This window comes from Mus pahari, chromosome 9, assembly GCF_900095145.1.
Source record: "Mus pahari chromosome 9, PAHARI_EIJ_v1.1, whole genome shotgun sequence".
Lineage (NCBI taxonomy): Eukaryota > Metazoa > Chordata > Mammalia > Rodentia > Muridae > Mus > Mus pahari.
The window spans coordinates 7,615,611-7,634,561 of record NC_034598.1 but is presented as its reverse complement, the minus strand read 5'-3'; the positions used below and the strand labels follow the sequence as shown (position 1 = coordinate 7,634,561).

The following is an 18,951-nucleotide window of genomic DNA, read 5'->3' as shown; positions in this document are numbered from 1 at the left end:
CACCCTGTACAAAGCCTGCAGGGACTCCCCCCCACACCCTGTACAAAGCCTGCAGGGACTCCCCCCTCCACCCCCCACACCCTGTACTAGCTCTGCTTAGATCACAGAGTTTAGCATGTACTGATGAATTTTGACTTTATTAGATGGGTAATAAATAGTTTAAAGAATTTACACCTTTCCCACTTGCCAGCCCCTTTTTGTCTGAGAAGTTTTTTTGATTGTTTTTATTTGTTGTTGTTGTTTTGTTTTTAGACTAGGTCTCAGTATGTAACCCTGACTGGCCTGGAACCTGCTTTGTAGACCAGAGTGGCCTCAAATTCACCAAGATTGCTTGCCTTGGCCTCCTGAGCGCACTACCATGTCAGACTCTGGGAAATTTTTAGGTGGTTTGGATGTACAGCTATGTAAAATAGCTGTACAAATCAAACTTTAGTGATGATGAACTTGTTTTAAAACAATTCCTTGGCAATACACATACTTTTACCATCTGTTAAAAACGTATGTGCTTGATTATTTTCATGTAAAAACAAGGGGAATCTCTGTGAGTTTGAGGCTACCCTGATCTACTCGAAGCGAGTTCTAGGTCAGTTAGCGCTGCACATTGAGTTCCCATCTCAACAAACAAGAAACCAGCAGAAAAACCAAGCAAAGAATTAAATCTTGGCTAAGTATTTGATGCTTAGGATATACAGCATCTTCCATGCTCCTCAGACATGTAGTGATAGTGCTGAGAATAGCATTGTGGATAAAAATGGAATGCAAAAGGGCGACAGCATTCCTAGGACCATTTCAAGAATTATTGGAAATTCTGTCCCAATCCTAAGTCAAAATTCCCCCAATGACTTTTCATTAAAATCAAATCATCAACTCAAACAGTAAACTTTAAAATCAAATCCTCTAACAACACAACTCTGATGTTGTCATGCTCAAGAGCAACAAGAGACTATCGAGTCTTTGCTTTCCGTTATGCCGTTGTGTTTCTGTGAGAGCCAAAAGTGTTGCATGTGGCAAAACCACAGCAGTTCATGGCACACACTAACTTTGGTTTTGTGTGTGTGTGTGTGTGTGTGTGTGTGTGTGTGTGTGTATTAAAGATATCCTTTACTGTTGCCAAACTCTTTCTGTGATTCCTGCACTGGAATTTTTATATGATTCCATTCCTGTCAACCCAGAGTTCAAGAAGCAGGGGCAGACATGATATTTGTTTTCTTCAAAGTGTATAAAACTGGATTAAAATAATATTTGTGCTTGTAATATAAAATTGCAGTTATCTTGCTGAAAATTAATAGTTGGAAGCTTACTAAAGGTCAAAGTTCTGGGCTCAGGAGAAGTACCTAGCCTAAGGAAAGTGTCGCCTTTGAAGAGCCCACTTGACTGGGTCCTCATGACGCTCCCTCAGTGAGGCTCTGGACGTGCTCCTTCCTCCAGCATCTCCTTGTAGCCAATGACAATTACTCATGTGTCTATTCTTCCTCACACAACTTTTAGGGCCATGGAAATAACTGGAAGGCTGATACTTTCAGTAAAGTATTCATAACATAGCCACTAGATATCAGTGTGTTTCTTTCCAGTTAGTTCTTCACGTGTCCATCTCTCTATCATATTATGATAGATATCTGCATCTTTTTTTTTTTTTTTTTTTCCGAGTCAGGGTTTCTCTGTGTAGCCCTGGCTGTCCTGGAATTTACTCTGTAGTCCAGGCTGGCCTCAAACTCAGAAATCCACTTGCCTCTGCCTCCCAAGTGCTGGGATTAAAGGCGTGCACCACCACTGCCCGGCTTATATCTGCATCTTTTAAAGTTTAATATCATATACTATTACATGCCATTGTAAATCTTTTTTTTTTTTTTTTTAAAGATTTATTTATTTACTATATGTAAGTACACTGTAGCTGTCTTCAGACACTCCAGAAGAGGGCATCAGATCTTGTTACGGATGGTTGTGAGCCACCATGTGGTTGCTGGGATTTGAACTCTGGACCTTTGGAAGAGCAGTCGGGTGCTCTTACCCACTGAGCCATCTCACCAGCCCGCCATTGTAAATCTTTATCCTAGTAAAATGTGATGTTTGTGTATTACTCAATACTTAGATTTTACAGTGAAACTTTTTACAACAAATTGAATGTATGTCTATATATCTCTATATAGATATCTATATTGTTTTAAATTCATATTACACATTTTAAAAATGATTTATTTATTTATTTATTTTTATTTTCTCTGTGTGTGTTTTATCTGAATGTTTGTATATGTACTATGATGTACTATGATGCCATACAACCTGGAACTGGGGTTACAGATGGCTGTGAGCTCCTTGTTCTATGTTTTATTTAATATGATTAAACACTAAAGGTATCTAATGCAGATGAGAGAAGTGACTGTGATAACATGATTTTCATATATGCTAAGTAAGTTGACCTGACTTAATTACAGTTACTTTTCTGGTAGGAAAATGGGGAGTGGTTTAAACTGCAGTGATCTGAAGACTTGTCCCATGTGGGACAGGACTGTTGTAAGTATTTGCTAGTGTGCTAAGAACAGACTTGTAACTAGTGGTCATGAGTGTAGTCATTACAAGGACACAGGAGGGAAGAGCCCAGTGCAGCATGTGAATATGTGGACTTAGAAAACCACTCTCCACTATGGCTGTGCCCTAGAATCCCCAGGGACCATAAAAAGTGCTGGTGCCTGGATCCTGGTCTCATAGTTTTGGGATAGGTCTCTGGCACCAGTATTTTTCAGAAGCACACATGTTTTAATGTATAGTTTATATGGATGAGTAAGAGTAAATTCTTACTTATAAATCAGACTGAGTTTTACCATTAAGAGCAAAGGAAATAGAATCAGTAAGAAACATGAGCCCTTGCGTATGAACGCACCGTATTGGTTCTTTAAGCCACCACTCAGAAAGAATGGGATCTAGAATTTCTGAAGGCAGGGGCTCATTGTCAGTTAGACTCAGCTTGATTGCTTCTTCTTCCTCTGTGAATCGTACATCTGGAAGCTAAAGGCAGAAGTTAGACAGTAAGAGACTCTTAAGCTCCATCTTGACACGCAGTGCTATTTTACAACTGATTAGAATGAGGCTCTTGTTTTTCTCTGAGGTTACTTCTGATACTGCTACTTGTAACCATTTTAAAGCCTGAGTTCTGAGTGCCAGTATATAATATGATTGGACACCAAGTAGCCCCTAATGTAGCTAAGAGAAGTCACTATGAGAACATAGCTGACTTTCACATATGGCACCAGGGTCACAATGTGTCATATTTTGCCCAATACCTACTTGATTTCATACCACACATCTGTTGTGGATTTGGTTTAACACTTGTATTATGTTCATTGGGTTCTCAAAACTGCACAAGAATCCTGCATGTGAGATGCTGAGGGGTTCCTGCCCCCAGTTGGTTTCAATTGGTATATAAAGTTTCCAGAGGCCAATGGTTGGGCAAGGAGACAGAGACAGGACTTCAGGGTTCAGGGGCAAGGGGAGGAGTACAAACATGTAAGCACCGGGAAGAGCAGCCCCAGCTGGGTCTGGGATGGCCAGGGTGGAATATAGGTTTTAGTAAGAAATAATTAGGGTATATCAGAGGGGAGAGTGTGTTAGCTGCATGGATGTTAGGGAGTGGCCCAGACATCGAGCTGCTTAGGGCATAGTAAATTAGGCTGTGTGTGTGTGTGTGTGTGTGTGTGTGTGTGTGTGTGTCTGTCTGTCTGTCTGTCTGTCTGTCTGTCTGTCTGTCTCTTTCATTTGAGAATCTAGAACACTGTTGTAGGTAGTGAGGAACTTGTGCCTGGTGTATACAGAGACCAGAAAAGGGCATCGGATTCCCTGGGACTGGAGTTATAGATGGTTGTGAGCCACCATGTAGATACTTGGATCATCTACACTGTTAGGAGTAAAAAGTTCTCCTAGCCACGGAGCCATTTTCCAGGTTCTGTAATGGAACTATTCTTGTCGAATACTTTTACCATCAAAAATTCTGAAAATGAGTACGGTTCTTTCTAGGAAGCAGGCTTGATATCTTATCATGTAGAGTAAAACTCCTTAATGTTCCTCCAGAGATGTCAGACAATTCAAGAAAAAGAAAAACAACAATAATAATAACAAGAATCAGCATCAACTGATCATCCACAGAAATTATGAAAACCTGGGTCAGTATACATTAAATTTATTGACTACCATTTTCTCTCTGACTATACAATACACAGGCAAACATTTAAATCATGTCTGAGGACTTGCCTTGTGACATACTGAGATACTATGTGTCACTCTCAAGGTTGCTCAGAGTCTCTTTGTTATGTGTAACTGTGTCTGGGTCCATTTGAGGGGCTCATTTAAGAGGAAAATAGCTTCATTGTATAAGAAATGGTTTAAAAAAAAGAATTAGAATCCAGAAGTTTCTTTTCACAACCCTGGGTTGAAAGCATTTAATACATATATATTTCTATTAGACCCCACTAGATATTATTAAATTAATATTAGTAAATCATTAAATATGAAAATATTAATATTTTAAAATTTCTACTGGCTACAGAGCACTTTTAAAAAAATATTATTTGGGACAGAAAAAAAAATTAACAATAGTGGGAAACCTTACATTATACATCAGACTCACCAGACAAAATATCCCCAGGAAATGCTACACTGCCATTCAGACTCAGTATTTCATATGCTAGGGGAAAAGACAGTTTATAGTTCACATTGGATGGAGGGGGGGGATTTTATGCCAACTTTTCTGCCTCAGAGCTCTGTAGACTGAATATTTCTTTGATTGTATAAAAGGCACACAGATGCTGATTTCAAGAGAACAGGTCAGCTCCTCACTTGATCTCACAGGTTAATGAGTAGGACAGAGCATGGCATCCCTGCTGTCACTTTGCACCAGTCACCTGACATGGGGCTGTGTTTCTCTCTCACAGAGGATCTACTTAGACATGTGCTATCGAACCCACCCACGACCACTCCCCTTCATGGTGAGATCACACAAAAATAAGGGAGGCATCTTATTTTCAGCCTTTTACAAGTTTCTTTTCTAGATTCCACAGAGGTCCCTGAATGTCATTGTCCTAAATCTGCATCTTGGATTTAGGGTACAGACTTCAACCAGCAGGGGGCTTATTCACCCTGCTCCCTGGGGAAGTGTGGCCATCTCTAGTGGTGTCTCCTCAAGCAGCAAGGAGTCTTTGGACCCTTTTGCAGAAACAAAGCTGAGACAATGTTACCACACTCTGACCAGGACTGCTTAAATCATGTGTGTCAGCAGGGATCACTGGACTCTCATACCTGTGCACGCCCACTGAATCGTCCCCTTCTGTTTCTCAACTGCAATTGAGAGTGACTCATCTCTCTAGTGGGCATCTCTGGACAGTGACTGAGTCTAGCCTGCCCAAGCTGCTGTAGTCGGGGGACTACAAAACAGTTTCAGCAGCCAATATAGCAGCCCTCGGGGCATCACCAGGGTTACTGTTAAACCTGAAAATTGTGAGGGGAAAGACCACATCCATGGGCTAGGATGCAGTGTTATATTTTGATTGGGCATGTTAATTAGGTGAAGCAAAGGGGGCTTTTGATTGCTGGACTTCGATGCTTTGATAGCTGGATGTTGGTAGTCAGCCTCTGGAGGAGGAAGTGGCCAAATAAGGGAATAGACCCTGGGGGCTACTTTTAGGAATGTAATCTAATGATTTTTAGCAAGGCAGAGGGAGTGGGGAGAAGGCTTAGGCCAGAATCCCTTCACACAATTGTATAATTAAAAGCAAGCATCACCTAATATTGGCCAGTAAGATGGACCCAGAGTAGGTCCATATCTAGGATTCCCGAATTAGGCTATTCAGGTCCTCATAGAGGCAAATTCCACAAGGCTATTGTACTTCCTACCTTTGTTCAATGGGGGCAAGCCACATTTTCTCGTACTTTCTGCCCTATTACCAAGCCTAGCACCCTGGTCAAGCATACCCTGTGCAGTTGGGGTAACTACCCTTGTTTACTCAAGTGAAGACACTTGGCTTGTTATCTTTCATGAACAACAGGTCCAGCATTCCAGGCAGTTATCTGTCCTTGGGCATGTGGCACACACAGGCTAATCTTAGCTCTTTTTTACCTGCTTCTTTGTAGTGTCTTCTTCAATCTTCACATTCACCTGAGCTGCAAGCTCTTCAAGTTCTTGCTTTGCCAATTGCTCCTCCTCGGAATCGTCCTCAAATTCAGGTCCAAATTTCCTTTCAGCCTTGAGCAGCATTTTTTCTTGGAGAAATTCATCAAATTGAATGTGAAAAATGCCAAAGTTTTCTGCCAGCTTTCTTGCACACACCGTTTTGCCAGAGCCATGAGGGCCCAGAAGACAAATCCTTAGCGGAGGAGCCTGGTACAGAAGGTGGGGGCGAGGAAGGAAAAGAAGCGTTGAGTAATTAGCCTGCTCATACCAGGTTCACAGCATTCAGGCATTCTGAGGCTAGAGCTGCATATGGAGACCTAGACTCAAAGAAAACAAAATGAAACAATCAGAAACAAAATAATCTCCCCTCCCCACCAAAGCAGAAAACAAAACAAAAACAAAAAAAGGAGGCGACTTTTTAAAGAAAGTAACTTTTAAATTTTATTTTATGTGCTTGAGTGTTTTACCTGCATGTATATGTGTGCAGCATGAGAGTGCCTGGTGCCCGAGGAGGTCAGAAGAGGGCAACAGATACCATGGACTAGGAGCTAGCAGACGCTTGCTTGGGAGTCGCCCTGTGGGTGTTGAGAATTGAACCCAGCTTCTCCGAAAGAGCAACAAGAGCTCTCAACGGAACTCTCTCTCTCTCTAGCCTCAGGAATTCTTCTTTTTCCAGAGTTTATTTTTAGGAGTGTGTGTGTGTGTGTGTGTGTGTGTGTGTGTGTGTGTGTATCTGAGGAGTTCAGAAGAGGGTTTGGAAATGTTGCAGCTGGAATTATAGGTGGTCGTGAGTCACCTAAAATGCTAACCAAAGCCGGGCATGGTGGCACATGCCTTTAATCCCAGCACTTGGGAGGCAGAGGTAGGCGGATTTCTGAGTTCAAGGCCAGCCTGGTCTACAGAGTGAGTTCCAGGACAGCCAGGACTACACAGAGAAACCCTGTCTCAAAAAACCAAAAAAAAAAAAAAAAAAAAAAAAAAAAGATGCTAACCAAACTCAGGTCCTCTGCAAGAGCAGTCTGTGGTTTTAACTGCTTGACCCTTCTCTAGAGCCTCCTATAGACAGGAATTTTTACTTCACAAATTCAGTTATGTTTAAGCATCAGGATACCAGTGAACGTAATTCACTGTACCAAAAATAACCTTTAGGAGTGAAAAATGACCTTCACATTATCCTGCCATGTAAATCAAAAGGCATTTAATGAAAAGTAGCTTTACTTAAAAATGTTAATAAGGAACAGAAAGATTCTCAGCATGAGTAAAAAGGATCTCTCTACCAAAGGAAAAGTTCGTTCGGAGTGGAACTGCGAAGATGTTGCCTCCAATGCCACACTGATGCCCACATTGTGATTCCACAGTGTGATGTCCACATAGAAGCTGACGAAGCTGGAAGACCGTTTTTCACAATGTCATGTGATCATCTGCTGTCTGTGAGATGGTCAGGGACAATGGTGACAGTAGTGAGTGAAGGGAAATGACTGTAATGTCCAGTAAAGGACAGTGACAAGGGGAAGGTAGTGCTGCGCTTGGGTAGTCTGGGCCTCAGAGAAACAGAAGGCACTAATGGCTGAGGAGGAGAATAACTTCATAATCTATTTGTTTCTTTGACAGAGGAGGCCTGAGATGTAGCTCGTCTGACAGAGTGCTTGCCTAATGTGCACAATACCCTGCCTGGGTTCAATTACTAGTACAGCAATAGCTAACTGTGATGGTGCACACTGGTGAGTCCAACACTTGGGATGTAGTGGCCATCTTTGGCTACATAGAAATTCAAAGGCCATCTTGGGAGACAGAAGACCTTGTCTCAAAGAATAACAACAACAACAATAACAACAACAACAACACAACACATAGAAAACACTATGAAGCTTCAAGATTCTGGGGACCTTCATGGTAAGTGTGTGCTGTGTACCAAATACAACAAAGTAGAAAGACTCAGGGTTAGGGCAAATTTAAGAACACCAAGAACAAAGAGAAGAAATTATTTGTTTCCAGATTATTAAAAAAAAAAAAAAAAAAAAAAGGAGAGAGAGTATCTACAAAAGAACAGTCCTCAGCCTAGCAGTACTAGATGCTAACACACAAGAAGGGACCATCCTTAATATTCAGGAGAAAAAATGATATGCAGTCTAGAAACCTATGTGACCCAAACTGCCAAGCACATTGGAGCCACCAGGTAGGAAGGACAGTTCCACAAAACAGGGAGATCTAAATAAACGCTGATTCTGCCTTGGCTCCTTCCTTTATGTTCTGCGTTAGCATCTGGATTGCATGCTGGGAGATCGTTGATCACCCTCATGGATTTGACCATCCTTGGTTTTCCTCATGAGCTTTCCATCTTTAGCTCAAGCTCTGGACTCTGATAGACTTAAGTCAACTGATTCATCATTGGAGGCAAACAATGGAAAGCAATGATGAAGGACGTTGAAAATAATACAAGGAAATGTGGCTCTTTCTACTTGGTAGACAGGGCCTCCTGGCACCCAGAAGGTGTTCAGACAGCTGACCAAGGACAAGCGTGCTCCTTGCAAGCCCCAAGTGTTTTAAGTTTCATAGGAGGGTGAGGAGTTAAAAAGGGTATGTGGCTTAGGGGTAGGTTCCCTGTGTGCAGACCTCAGCGGATCCCACAGGGTGGCAGGACACAGGGTGAGTGCTGGCCTGACACAGGCATTACTGTGTGCTGAGGCTTGGTCTGTTACCAAGCATTGTAATGCTAAATACTGGTCCTGCTTGCCTCAGGGAGGAGGGGATCCTCAAGTACACCAAGTGATGCTGTGTCACCTTGCCCCCCAAGTTATCCTCGGGCAATAAAGATGCCTACAGCCTGGGCTGGAGAGATGGCTCAGAGGTTAAGGTTAAGAACACTAACTGCTCTTCCAAAGGTCCCAAGTTCAAATTCCAGCAACCACATGGTGGCTCACAACCATCTGTAATGAGATCTGATGCCCTCTTCTGGTGTGTCTGAAGACAGCTACAGTATACTTACATATAATAAATCTTTTTTTAAAAACTGCCTACAGGCCATAACTGGATAGAAGAGAGGTGGGCAGGGTTTCAGTTCTCAGGGCTGGGGTCTGAGGCAGGACCATAAGAAAGGAGAGAAGAAGGTAGAGAGAGCATACACCACGGGGTAGGTGATTCATGAAAACATGGCCACGAGGGCCAGCCAATTGGAGTTAAAAGCAGCCCAGATGGAACATGGCAAGTTATAACTTGGGGTTATTGATAGAAAAGTAGACACTAATAGCTTAGAGGGTAGATAGCTGCCCAGCTCTAGTGTTTTAAAGGCTTATTACAAATATGTAAGTTTTGTGTCTTTTATCTGGAAACTGGATAATCAAAGGTGGCCCAGAAATGCCCAACTGAAATGAAGTATTTACTACAACAACTATAGAAGCCAAAACTGATAATTATTTTTTTGCCAGATTGCATGCCAAAAGCTGTTTATTTTTAAGCTTAGATATTATTGCTATGCTTTTGTTTGCTTGTCGTTGGGTTCTAGTGAGATCAGAAACGTCACTGTAACCCTTACTGAAGGGCGAGCATGGGAGCAATCACTAGCATAGGGAATAGTGTTTTCACCTTTAACGGTTCGTTCTGAGACACGTAGTCCTCAGGATGCTCTAAAAACTTCTCCTTTGCCTCGGCGGTTGAGAAGTAGTAGATCTTTTCTCGGTATTTAACAGCCTCGTCCGGGTTGCCCGGTTGTAGGACAAAGTTTTCTTTGAGAACTACCGGGCAGAAGTGTTTGGTATCTCCCAAGTGTCTTCTGTTTTCTTTAATTTTTTCTTCACCCTAGAAATATTGTTCAATAGTGAAAATTCCATTCTGTTTTCCTCCCACCAGTGGGTACACACTCTATCTAACCTGTTTCTATGAGTGCCCCTTCAGACTCTGTTGGGTAAACAGCTCTGCATGCACAAAAGCTAGAGACATGCATCTAAGCACAGACGCAGCAGTTTTGAAACTGGAAACGGAATATTTTGCAAATTATTCTGCAGTATTCTTTGTGTGCACAAAAGAAGGAGTCTAGACTTTTCTGTACATCTGCAAAACTGAGACCAGTCGGGTGGAGTGCGGTTTGGCCCCAGGCTAACAAGGCGTGAAGGCGAGCGGCTGCTGATCATATTTTAAATTGCTGGGGCAGCAGCTCGCTCATCTTCAGCGGTCCGGTCCGCATGGCCGCCTGGGGCGGTGCGGTGCGTGGCGGGCATTCAGGGAGCTGCTGAAGAACGAGGCTCCCGACAAACCCGAAGCACTTTGTGTTCTGATGGGCCGTGGAATCCCTGCTGCGTTTCAGGGTCGTATCTATGTGGATTTATATCCAACAAGGTGACAGATCAAAACCAGCAAATCAGACCAGAAGGAACTTATTTAACTTTTTATTGATTCCTTGTTAATTTTACAGCATGTACCCCAATCCCACTCACCTCCCAGTCCCCTCATATCTGCCCTCCACCCTTGCAACCCCCGAAAGAAAGTAAAATAAGATTGAATTAAAAAAAAAAATCTTCGGAAAAAAACCAAAAAAAAAAAAAAAAATCTTGTCAGTATACCCTTTTGTCCACAAGTTTACTTGCAATGAATCACTGTTCTGGTTCGAGGCCTCTGGCTTCTGCTACACTATCAATGCTGGGGTCTCAGTGGGACTCTCTCAGACAGCCTGTTGTTACTCTGTGTCATGGAGATCCTGCAGCTTTGGACATGCAGCCCCTTCACACCCTCCAGCAGTGCATAGATGGGGTAGATGTTGCCTTGGGCCAGCTCCAAGTCCTGGATCTGGGTCTGGGAGGTAGTTGATTGGTCAGCCTGCCAGTGTAGTCTCCCCCCCCCCCCAGCCTTAAGCAGGCTGATTCTGACCTTGCTGCCACTGAGAATGAGACCACCTGGGGTGGAGCCTTCAGACCCAGATGGCTCTATTGTTCTGTCACCTGCTGCTGCTCTGCTCCAAGACTTTGTTACCTGCTGAGAGGCTGAACCTGTCTTCCTGAGACATTCCTGAGATAGCTGACAACCCGTGGACTTGGCGACCCAAAGCTAACAGCTCTGACAGACCAGTGCTAACAACTCAGCAACAAAGCATCAAGAAGCCTGGCATGGCGGGAGATGGGCCTTCCCCCTTTATAAGCACAGACTCTTAGTAAACATTGGGCCTTGATCAGAAATCTGTTTTGGACTCTTTTCTTCTCTCGCAGTTCCCTCCTTTACAGCTCCAGCCTCCCACTCAGGAATCCAGTTTGTGTGCCGCAGGCGGCTACATGCCAGCTCTCCTGCACCCACACCACCAGGGTGAGCTCTCCAGCCAACTCACGCAATGCCACAACAGGGCCAGCTCTTCTGCTCATGCCCTCGGGGCAGCTCACCTGCACCTGGCCACCAGGCCGAGCTCTACTGTGCTGCCTAGGTGAGGGTAAGGTTGCTCTCCCTAGCGTGTCAGCCAGGGATGGGCAGCAGCAGGGGAGAGGGAGAAGGTGACTGTCCCTTGCCCGAGCCACCCCATGGCCAACTTGGGCAGGGCAGCTGTCCTGTGCTGTGCCTGGGGCAGGATCACCCACTCCCCTGCCTTCAGGGTCAGCTCTACTGTGTGCCTGGGGGGGGGGGGGCAGCTATCAGGAGCTGAGAGGGAACATTTTTACTTTGTGCTGATTTGGGGGTGGGGGTGGGAAGAACCATTGGGCTTTTTAAGGTGTGCTGGCTTTCACTTATAGATTTTTTTTTTTAGTAGATATCTTTTATCAAGAAGAGAAAGTTCCCTTTGGTTTTTTTTATATATAATATTTTAAATTCAGTCTTTGAGAATGTTATATATGCACACAATGTATTTCAATCATCTTGGCTCTGAATTCTTCCCCTCACATTGGACCAATCCCTCTCCTAACTTGATGTCTTTTTTTTTTTTTTTTTTTTTAATTAATGGTCCACTGATTCCAATTAGCCCATGTACACGTGAGTGCTGGCCCACGCCCTGGAGCCCGGTCAACCTACCAGGAACCATGCCCTTAAAGAAAACTGCTCTTTTTCCCATAGCAGCCAACAGCTGTCAGTAAATAACTCCTCCACTGGGCTCAGGTGCCCCTTTGCTCTAACTGTCTTTTGAAGCAGTTTGTAAGCATACGCCTTTTGTTTTCTATAATCAGTAATAGACTGTGGAGTTTGCCAAATGATGCTTCGATATCAATTGAGATAACTACTTATCTCCAAGCTGACAGTATGATGAGTTAGATCATGTGTTTTCAGAATGTCAGCGGAAGACTTTCTGGGACAAACTCTGCTTGGATGTGATGATGTGTTATTGTTTTGATACTTTTTCTGAAATGTTGTTAACTTTTCTTAAGAGTTTCTAGATCAGTGTTTAGAGAGGTCAACTATTCTCTTTCCTTTGGTATGTTTTAACAGGAAGGCATACATCTCATAGGGTGAGTTGGAAATTTTTCCTACCCTTCAGGCTCTGTTCATTTAGAGCCAGTTTTATTTCTTCCATAAACATTTGGCAACATTTACTAGATTTTCTTTATGTATATGTGTACACTGTAGCTGTCTTCAGATACGATGGTTGTGAGTCACCATGTGGTTGCTGGGAATTAAAACTCAAGACCTCTGGAAGAACAGTTAGTGCTCTTAATCACTAAGCCCAAGATTTTCTTTCTTTCAGCTTCTGTATGTCTGAAAAACTTTAATTTGCTTTCAGTGTTTTCATTGGTTATTTTTATTTATTTACATTTCAAATGCTATCCTCCTTCCCAGTTTCCCTTCCACAAGTCCCCTATCCCCTGCTCCCTCCCCCTGCTTCTATGAGGGTGTTTCCCCACCTGCCCACCCACTCCTGCCTCTGCACTCTAGCATTCCCCTACCCTGGGTCATCTGGCCTCCACAGGACTATGGCCCCCCCCTCCCAGTGATGCCAGATAAGGCCATCCTCTGCTACATATTCGGCTGGAGCCATGGGTTCCCCACATACTCTTTGGTTGGTGGTTTAGTCTCTTTGCCTTCAGTTTTAAAGATAAAGTATTATTAGGCATACAACTCAGAGTCTGTTTCTTCCTCCTCAGCACTTGCAGGCTGTTACCCTGCCCTTTTCTGGCTGACACAGGGTTTCCCTGAGGAACAGACCATCAACCCAAGGGTTCCGAGTACACATAGACCAGGCTGTTGAAGCTCCCCAAGGGGCCACGCCTCTTCCTCTCACTGTTTTTCTTGACTCTCCTCTTTTGCTTCATGTTAGATACTTCATGCCTTCCAGTTCCCTCTTCAACAGGGTCTAGATGACCACCATTCCACAAGGCTTATTTCACTTCACATTTTCTACTTTTCAAACCATCTGCTCACACTGTGTGTCGTCACATCTCTGCTTCCTGTTTTGAATTTACAGGGCACTATAATAACAATAGCCTTTTCAATGTCCTCCTCAGCCCACTGATGTGTTTGTCAGTTCTACAGCAGTTTGAGTTGGTGATTTTGTTTTTCTTTTCATTGTGAATCATATATTTTTTTTAAAAGCAGATTTGGCAAACCTTGAGTGGATGCCAAAGCTGCTGTTTTAACCCCATCGATACTTTTGAGCTTGTTCTTCGACATAGTTGAGTTGTCTGGAGGCAGTTTAGTGCTTTTGGCTCTTGCTGTTATGGAGCTGGAGCGAGCACAGTTGTTTTACATCTAATTAGGCCCCATCTCTGAAGCCTGGCCTTGCTAGCACCTTACCCCATCCTTAGTGACTGGTGAGATTTTTATACTGGAGTATTAAAGACGGTCAGATATAAAAACACAAAACAAGTTTTCAAGATTATAGATAGCTCAGGAATTGCCTGCAGATACACAGGAGGGACAACTCCATTGTAGACCAGAGGGAGCACAGAGTGATATGCAATAACACTGCAGAAAACTTGAGATGAAGAGGCACTGAGGAGGAGCAGGCAAACCTCCCATCCGTTGGCCATGCCTGGTATCAGCTCCTTGGTGAGAAAGCACTGTAGGCTGCTGGTGAAAAGCACTATTTATCATTTGTTGTGGAGTGCTCATCTGCTCCTACATCTTTGTACTTAAATTAGGCAGTAATAAGTTAATCACAGGCACCTGTTTAAGTTGTTTAACTTAGTAAATTATATTTTTATTTGTAAAAACTCATATTGAAAGAGAAGTTCCCTACTTTATTGTTTATATATGCCTAGTCTGGATATGATCAAATGATAATGTTTGTTCTAATTCTGGTGCCAGTGATATAGACTAGTGTCTGAATATGGGTTGATCCTGTTGAGCACTGTTCATTTTTATCACGTGAACAGCCTTCCCGATGCTCTCTCTCACGGGAACAGCCTTCCCATGCTCTCTCTCATGGGAACAGCCTTCCAGATGCTCTCTCTCACCGGAACAGCCTTCCCATGCTCTCTCTCATGGGAACAGCCTTCCAGATGCTCCTATGCTGATTTGCACATGTCTGCTTATATTTATAAAATATTTATATATAGATAATCATATTTAAGATTCCCCTTCTTTGATTGCAAGCTTGTACAACCACTCTGGAAATCAGTCTGGCGGTTCCTCAGAAAATTGGACATAGTACTACCGGAGGACCCAGCAATACCTCTTCTGGGCATATACCCAGAAGATCTTCCAACTGGTAATAAGGACACATGCTCCACTATGTTCATAGCAGTCTTATTTATAATAGCCAGAAGCTGGAAAGAACCCAGATGTCCCTCAATAGAGGAATGGATACAGAAACTGTGGTACATTTACACAATGAAGTACTACTCAGCTATTAAAAACAATGAATTTATGAAATTCTTGGGCAAATGGATGTATCTAGAGGATATCATCCTTAGTGAGGTAACCCAATCACAAAAGAAGTCACTAGATATGCACTCACTGATAAGCGGATACGAGGCCAAAAACTTAGAATACCCAAGATACATTATGCAAAACAGAAGAAAACCAAGAAGGATGACCATTGGGTGGATACTTCATTCTTCCTTAGAATAAGGAACAAAATACCCATGAAAGGATATAGGTACAGAGACAAAATGTAGAGCTAAGATGAAAGGATGGACTATTCAGAGACTATGCCATCTGGGGATCCACCCCATCATCAGCCACCAAACCCAGATACTAATGCTCATGCCAGCAAGATTCTGCTGAAGGGACCCTGATAAAGTGAGCTCTTGTGAGGTGATACCAGTGCCTAGCAAACACAGAAGTGGATGCTCACAGTCGGCTATTGGATGGAACACAGGGCCCCCAGTGGAGGAGCCAGAGAAAGTACCCAAGGATCTGAAGGGGGCTGCAACCCTGTAGGTGGAACAACAATATGAACTAACCAGTACCCCCTGAGCTCATGTCTCTAGCTGCATATGTAGCAGAAGATGGCCTAATCGGCCATCGTTGGGAAGAGAGGCTCCTTGGTCTTGCAAACGTTATATGACCCAGCACAGGGGAAGGCCAGGGCCAAGTAGTGGGAGTGGGTGGAGTAGGGGAGTAGGGGAGCAGGGGCGGGGGTGGGGTATAGGGAACTTTCGGGATAGCATTTGAAATGTAAATAAAGAAAATAATAATAATAATAAAAAAATAAAGTGAAAAAAGATTCCCCCTTTGTTTTCCTGGGTGTTCTCCCTCCACCCCCCACATTAAGTAGCCCTGGCATTTTAAACAGTTATGGGAAATCCAGACAAGGGAGGAAATTGTCATTTCTGACGATGGTGTGGGGATCCAGCTCGGCAGCTGAGCATGTGTCCAGCACACATGAGGCCCTCGGCTCAATCTCAGTGCTTGAAAAATACAAACACAAAACAAAACAAAATGTAGAGAGAGAAACGAGTTAAAGGTGCTCCTGGTTTGTTTACCCGACGGGGCGTCCCAAAGCAATAACCACCCTGGACACGTATGTCTCGCAGAGATTTCTTGTGAGATTGAGCAGTACCTTAACGCAGCCATACCTCCTCTTCTTCCTCTTCCTCTTCCTCCTGCTCCTCATCGACTTCTGTTTCAGCCTGGTAGTCCTCTGCTTCTTCTTCATAATCTTCAGCATTTAATTCCCAGGCACTATACTTAAAAGGCCCTGTTTGTGTTTATAGAGGAAAATATTTTTAAAATAATAAAAAGTTACTAGTATAATAGTTGGGGTAGGAAAGTTAGTTATCATCATTATCTCTCGACTCAGATATGTGGCAGAAGTCCTCTGTAAGTGCTCTGCATGACAGCCAGTTGGCCTGGCCAGTGCCAGTGCCCGTGGCTGCTCTGCTTGGCTGACAATGCACTGTTTACGACAGGTTGAGACTTTTTATAGATTACCCCCAGATGTACTGAATTTTCACATAAGAAGCCATTAGAGCAGGCTTAATGTTCTAAAACGTGTCGGTGCCAGTGCCCACATGCCACCATGATCAGTGATGGCAGCCTTACTTTCCATAGTCTCAACTACGCGCTGCAGGAGCTCCTGGGGTGTTTTGTTGGAAATGTCCAGTGTTAATGTTGGAATCATGCTGTCTGCAATCGTCTGCTCCAGTTGTTTCCAGAAGAGAATGTGATTGTTCAGCGCCTCCTTCAGTGGCTCCATTTCAGGAACATTGGGATAGCCATCTTCTGGAAACTCCGGCAGCATGGCTATCAATCAGAGGTTAAAAGGAAAAAAAGGCTTTGGGAAGAGTTTCTCTAGTCAGGCTACCAAAGGGTCTACACTTGATCATGTTTCTTAAAAACATTCAATGAAGAAAACCTAGTAATCTGAACATTAATGTAATACACAACATAATCATAAATTCATATTCTAATTATATTGAATATGCTATTAGATGATTAATTACCTATTAGTAGAACTAAAATCATGTGGCTGATGAGTGAAATTTGTATGGAATCATTAATGATGCGAAGTGTGAAAATCAGATTAAACAGCTGAACCAGGGTTGTAAACTCAATAGTTATATATTTTTTTTCTTTCTTTCTTTCCTTTCTTTTTTTTTTTCTTTCTTTCTTTTTTTTTTTTTTTTTTTTTTTTTTTTTTTCTCGAGACAAGGTTTCTCTGTGTAGCCCTGGCTGTCCTGGAACTCACTTTGTAGACCAGGCTGGCCTTGAACTCAGAAATGTGCCTACCTCTGCCTCCCGAGTGCTGGGATTAAAGGCGTGTGCCACCACGCCTGGCTTAGCTATATTTTTAATGGATTGACAGAAATACACAGGATTCATATTGGCTGGCACACCACATAAGAAGAAATAAGCAGAGACTGTGACCCAAATTAGGGTTTTGATCTGTTGGGAAAGCAGGGGGTGTGTCTGGGAACTTTTATGCTCCAGTCTAACCTTTCAGATCTTCAGATCCCAGGCCCTCTTTGGATTCCTTTTCAGTTTCTGCTTCCACTGAAGTGTCCCCAGGAGGCTTGAATTCTAAAGTGACATTCCATATGAAAGTTTGGCACTTTTTTTTTTTTTCAAAACTTACTTTAAATTGTAGATGATATGTCTAATTGAAAACATAGATTTTTAAAATAAAGGATGATATAAATAGAGCCTAAGGCAGAAAATGAATTTTTAAAGTATTCACACAATGGAGTATTACTAAGCAGTTAAAGAGTGACATCATGAAGTTTGCATATAGATGCATATATTTGCATATAGCTAGAGCTAGAAAAAAATCATCATGTATGAGGTAACCCAGACCCAGAAAGACAAACATGGTATGTACTCATTTATAAGCTACTACTTAAACGATAACTATTCTACAATCCACAGACCCAAGGAGGCTAAGAAACAAGGAGGGCTCTAGGGGGATGCATGGATCTCCCTAGGAAGGAGAATAGATTTTGTAGGTGGACTGGGGGAAGGTGGAAATGGGAAGAGGGTGATGAGGGGAGAGTATGAGGAGAGACACTGAAGTTGGACATTTAAGGGTTTATGGAAGCCTGGTGTAGTGGAAACTACCAGGACTCCATGAAGTGACCCCAGTGAGGACTTCTAGCAATGGAGGATAAAGAGCCTGAACCAGCCATCTTCTGTAACCAGGCAAGGCTTCCAGTGGTGGCACTGTGACACCAACCCAGGCACAAAATCTTTGACCTACAATGTGTCCTGCTTGCAAAATGTGCTGGGGAAATGGTGGCAAAGAACTTGTGGGAGTGGCCAACTAATGACTGGTCTAACATGAGGCCCACACCATGACAGGGAGCCCATGCCCAACACTGCCTGGATGACCAGAAAACAGAGGCTGGAATGCCCAGGGACCTAGACCTAGGTAGTACCAAACATGATTGGCAATCAATCAATCAATCAACCAAATAAATCAATGAAATGATTCCTACTGATGTTCTGCTATACTCGTAGATCAGTACTTAGCCCAGTTGTCATCAAAGAGGCTTCCTCCAGCAGCTAATGGGAGCAGATGCAGAGACCCACAGTCAAATATTAGCTGGAACTCAGAGAATGCCACAGAAGGAGGCGAGGAAGGATTGTGGGAGCTAGAGAGGTCAAGGACAGCATGAGAACATGAAACACAGAATCAACTAAGCAGGGCTCAAGAGGTCTGCAGGTCGGTCCTCTACACCCATGCTATGGTTGTTGGCGTAGTGTTTGGGGGGAAGCCTGACAGTGGGAGTAGGGATGTCTCAGAATTTTGCCTGTTCTCAGGACCCTTCCTCCTACTGGGCTGCCTAGCTCAGCTTGGATGTCAGGGTCGTGCCTGGCCTTGTTGTGCCATGTTCAGTTGATGTCCCTGAAAGGCCTGCTCTCTTTTGGGAGGAGACAGGGCTGCGAGAGTGGATCTGTGGGAAAGAGAAGGTTGGGGGGAGGGGTACTGGGAGGAGAACAGGGAAGGG

The 18,951-nt window shown here is 43.4% G+C and overlaps 1 protein-coding gene across 1 annotated transcript in view; it reads right to left on the bottom strand.

The window, feature by feature from the left end:
- The window catches only part of Ak9 (adenylate kinase 9), a 128,348-nt gene that overhangs the window by 37,454 nt on the left and 71,943 nt on the right, over positions 1-18,951 (bottom strand). Inside the window, exons 21-26 of the mRNA XM_029542577.1 lie at positions 17,444-17,527; positions 16,550-16,750; positions 16,084-16,205; positions 9,740-9,952; positions 6,104-6,364; positions 2,879-3,003 (exon numbers count right to left, since the gene is read on the bottom strand). Of these exons, the coding sequence (XP_029398437.1) occupies positions 2,879-3,003; positions 6,104-6,364; positions 9,740-9,952; positions 16,084-16,205; positions 16,550-16,750; positions 17,444-17,527 (1,006 nt within the window). The remainder of the gene's footprint in view (positions 1-2,878; positions 3,004-6,103; positions 6,365-9,739; positions 9,953-16,083; positions 16,206-16,549; positions 16,751-17,443; positions 17,528-18,951) is intronic.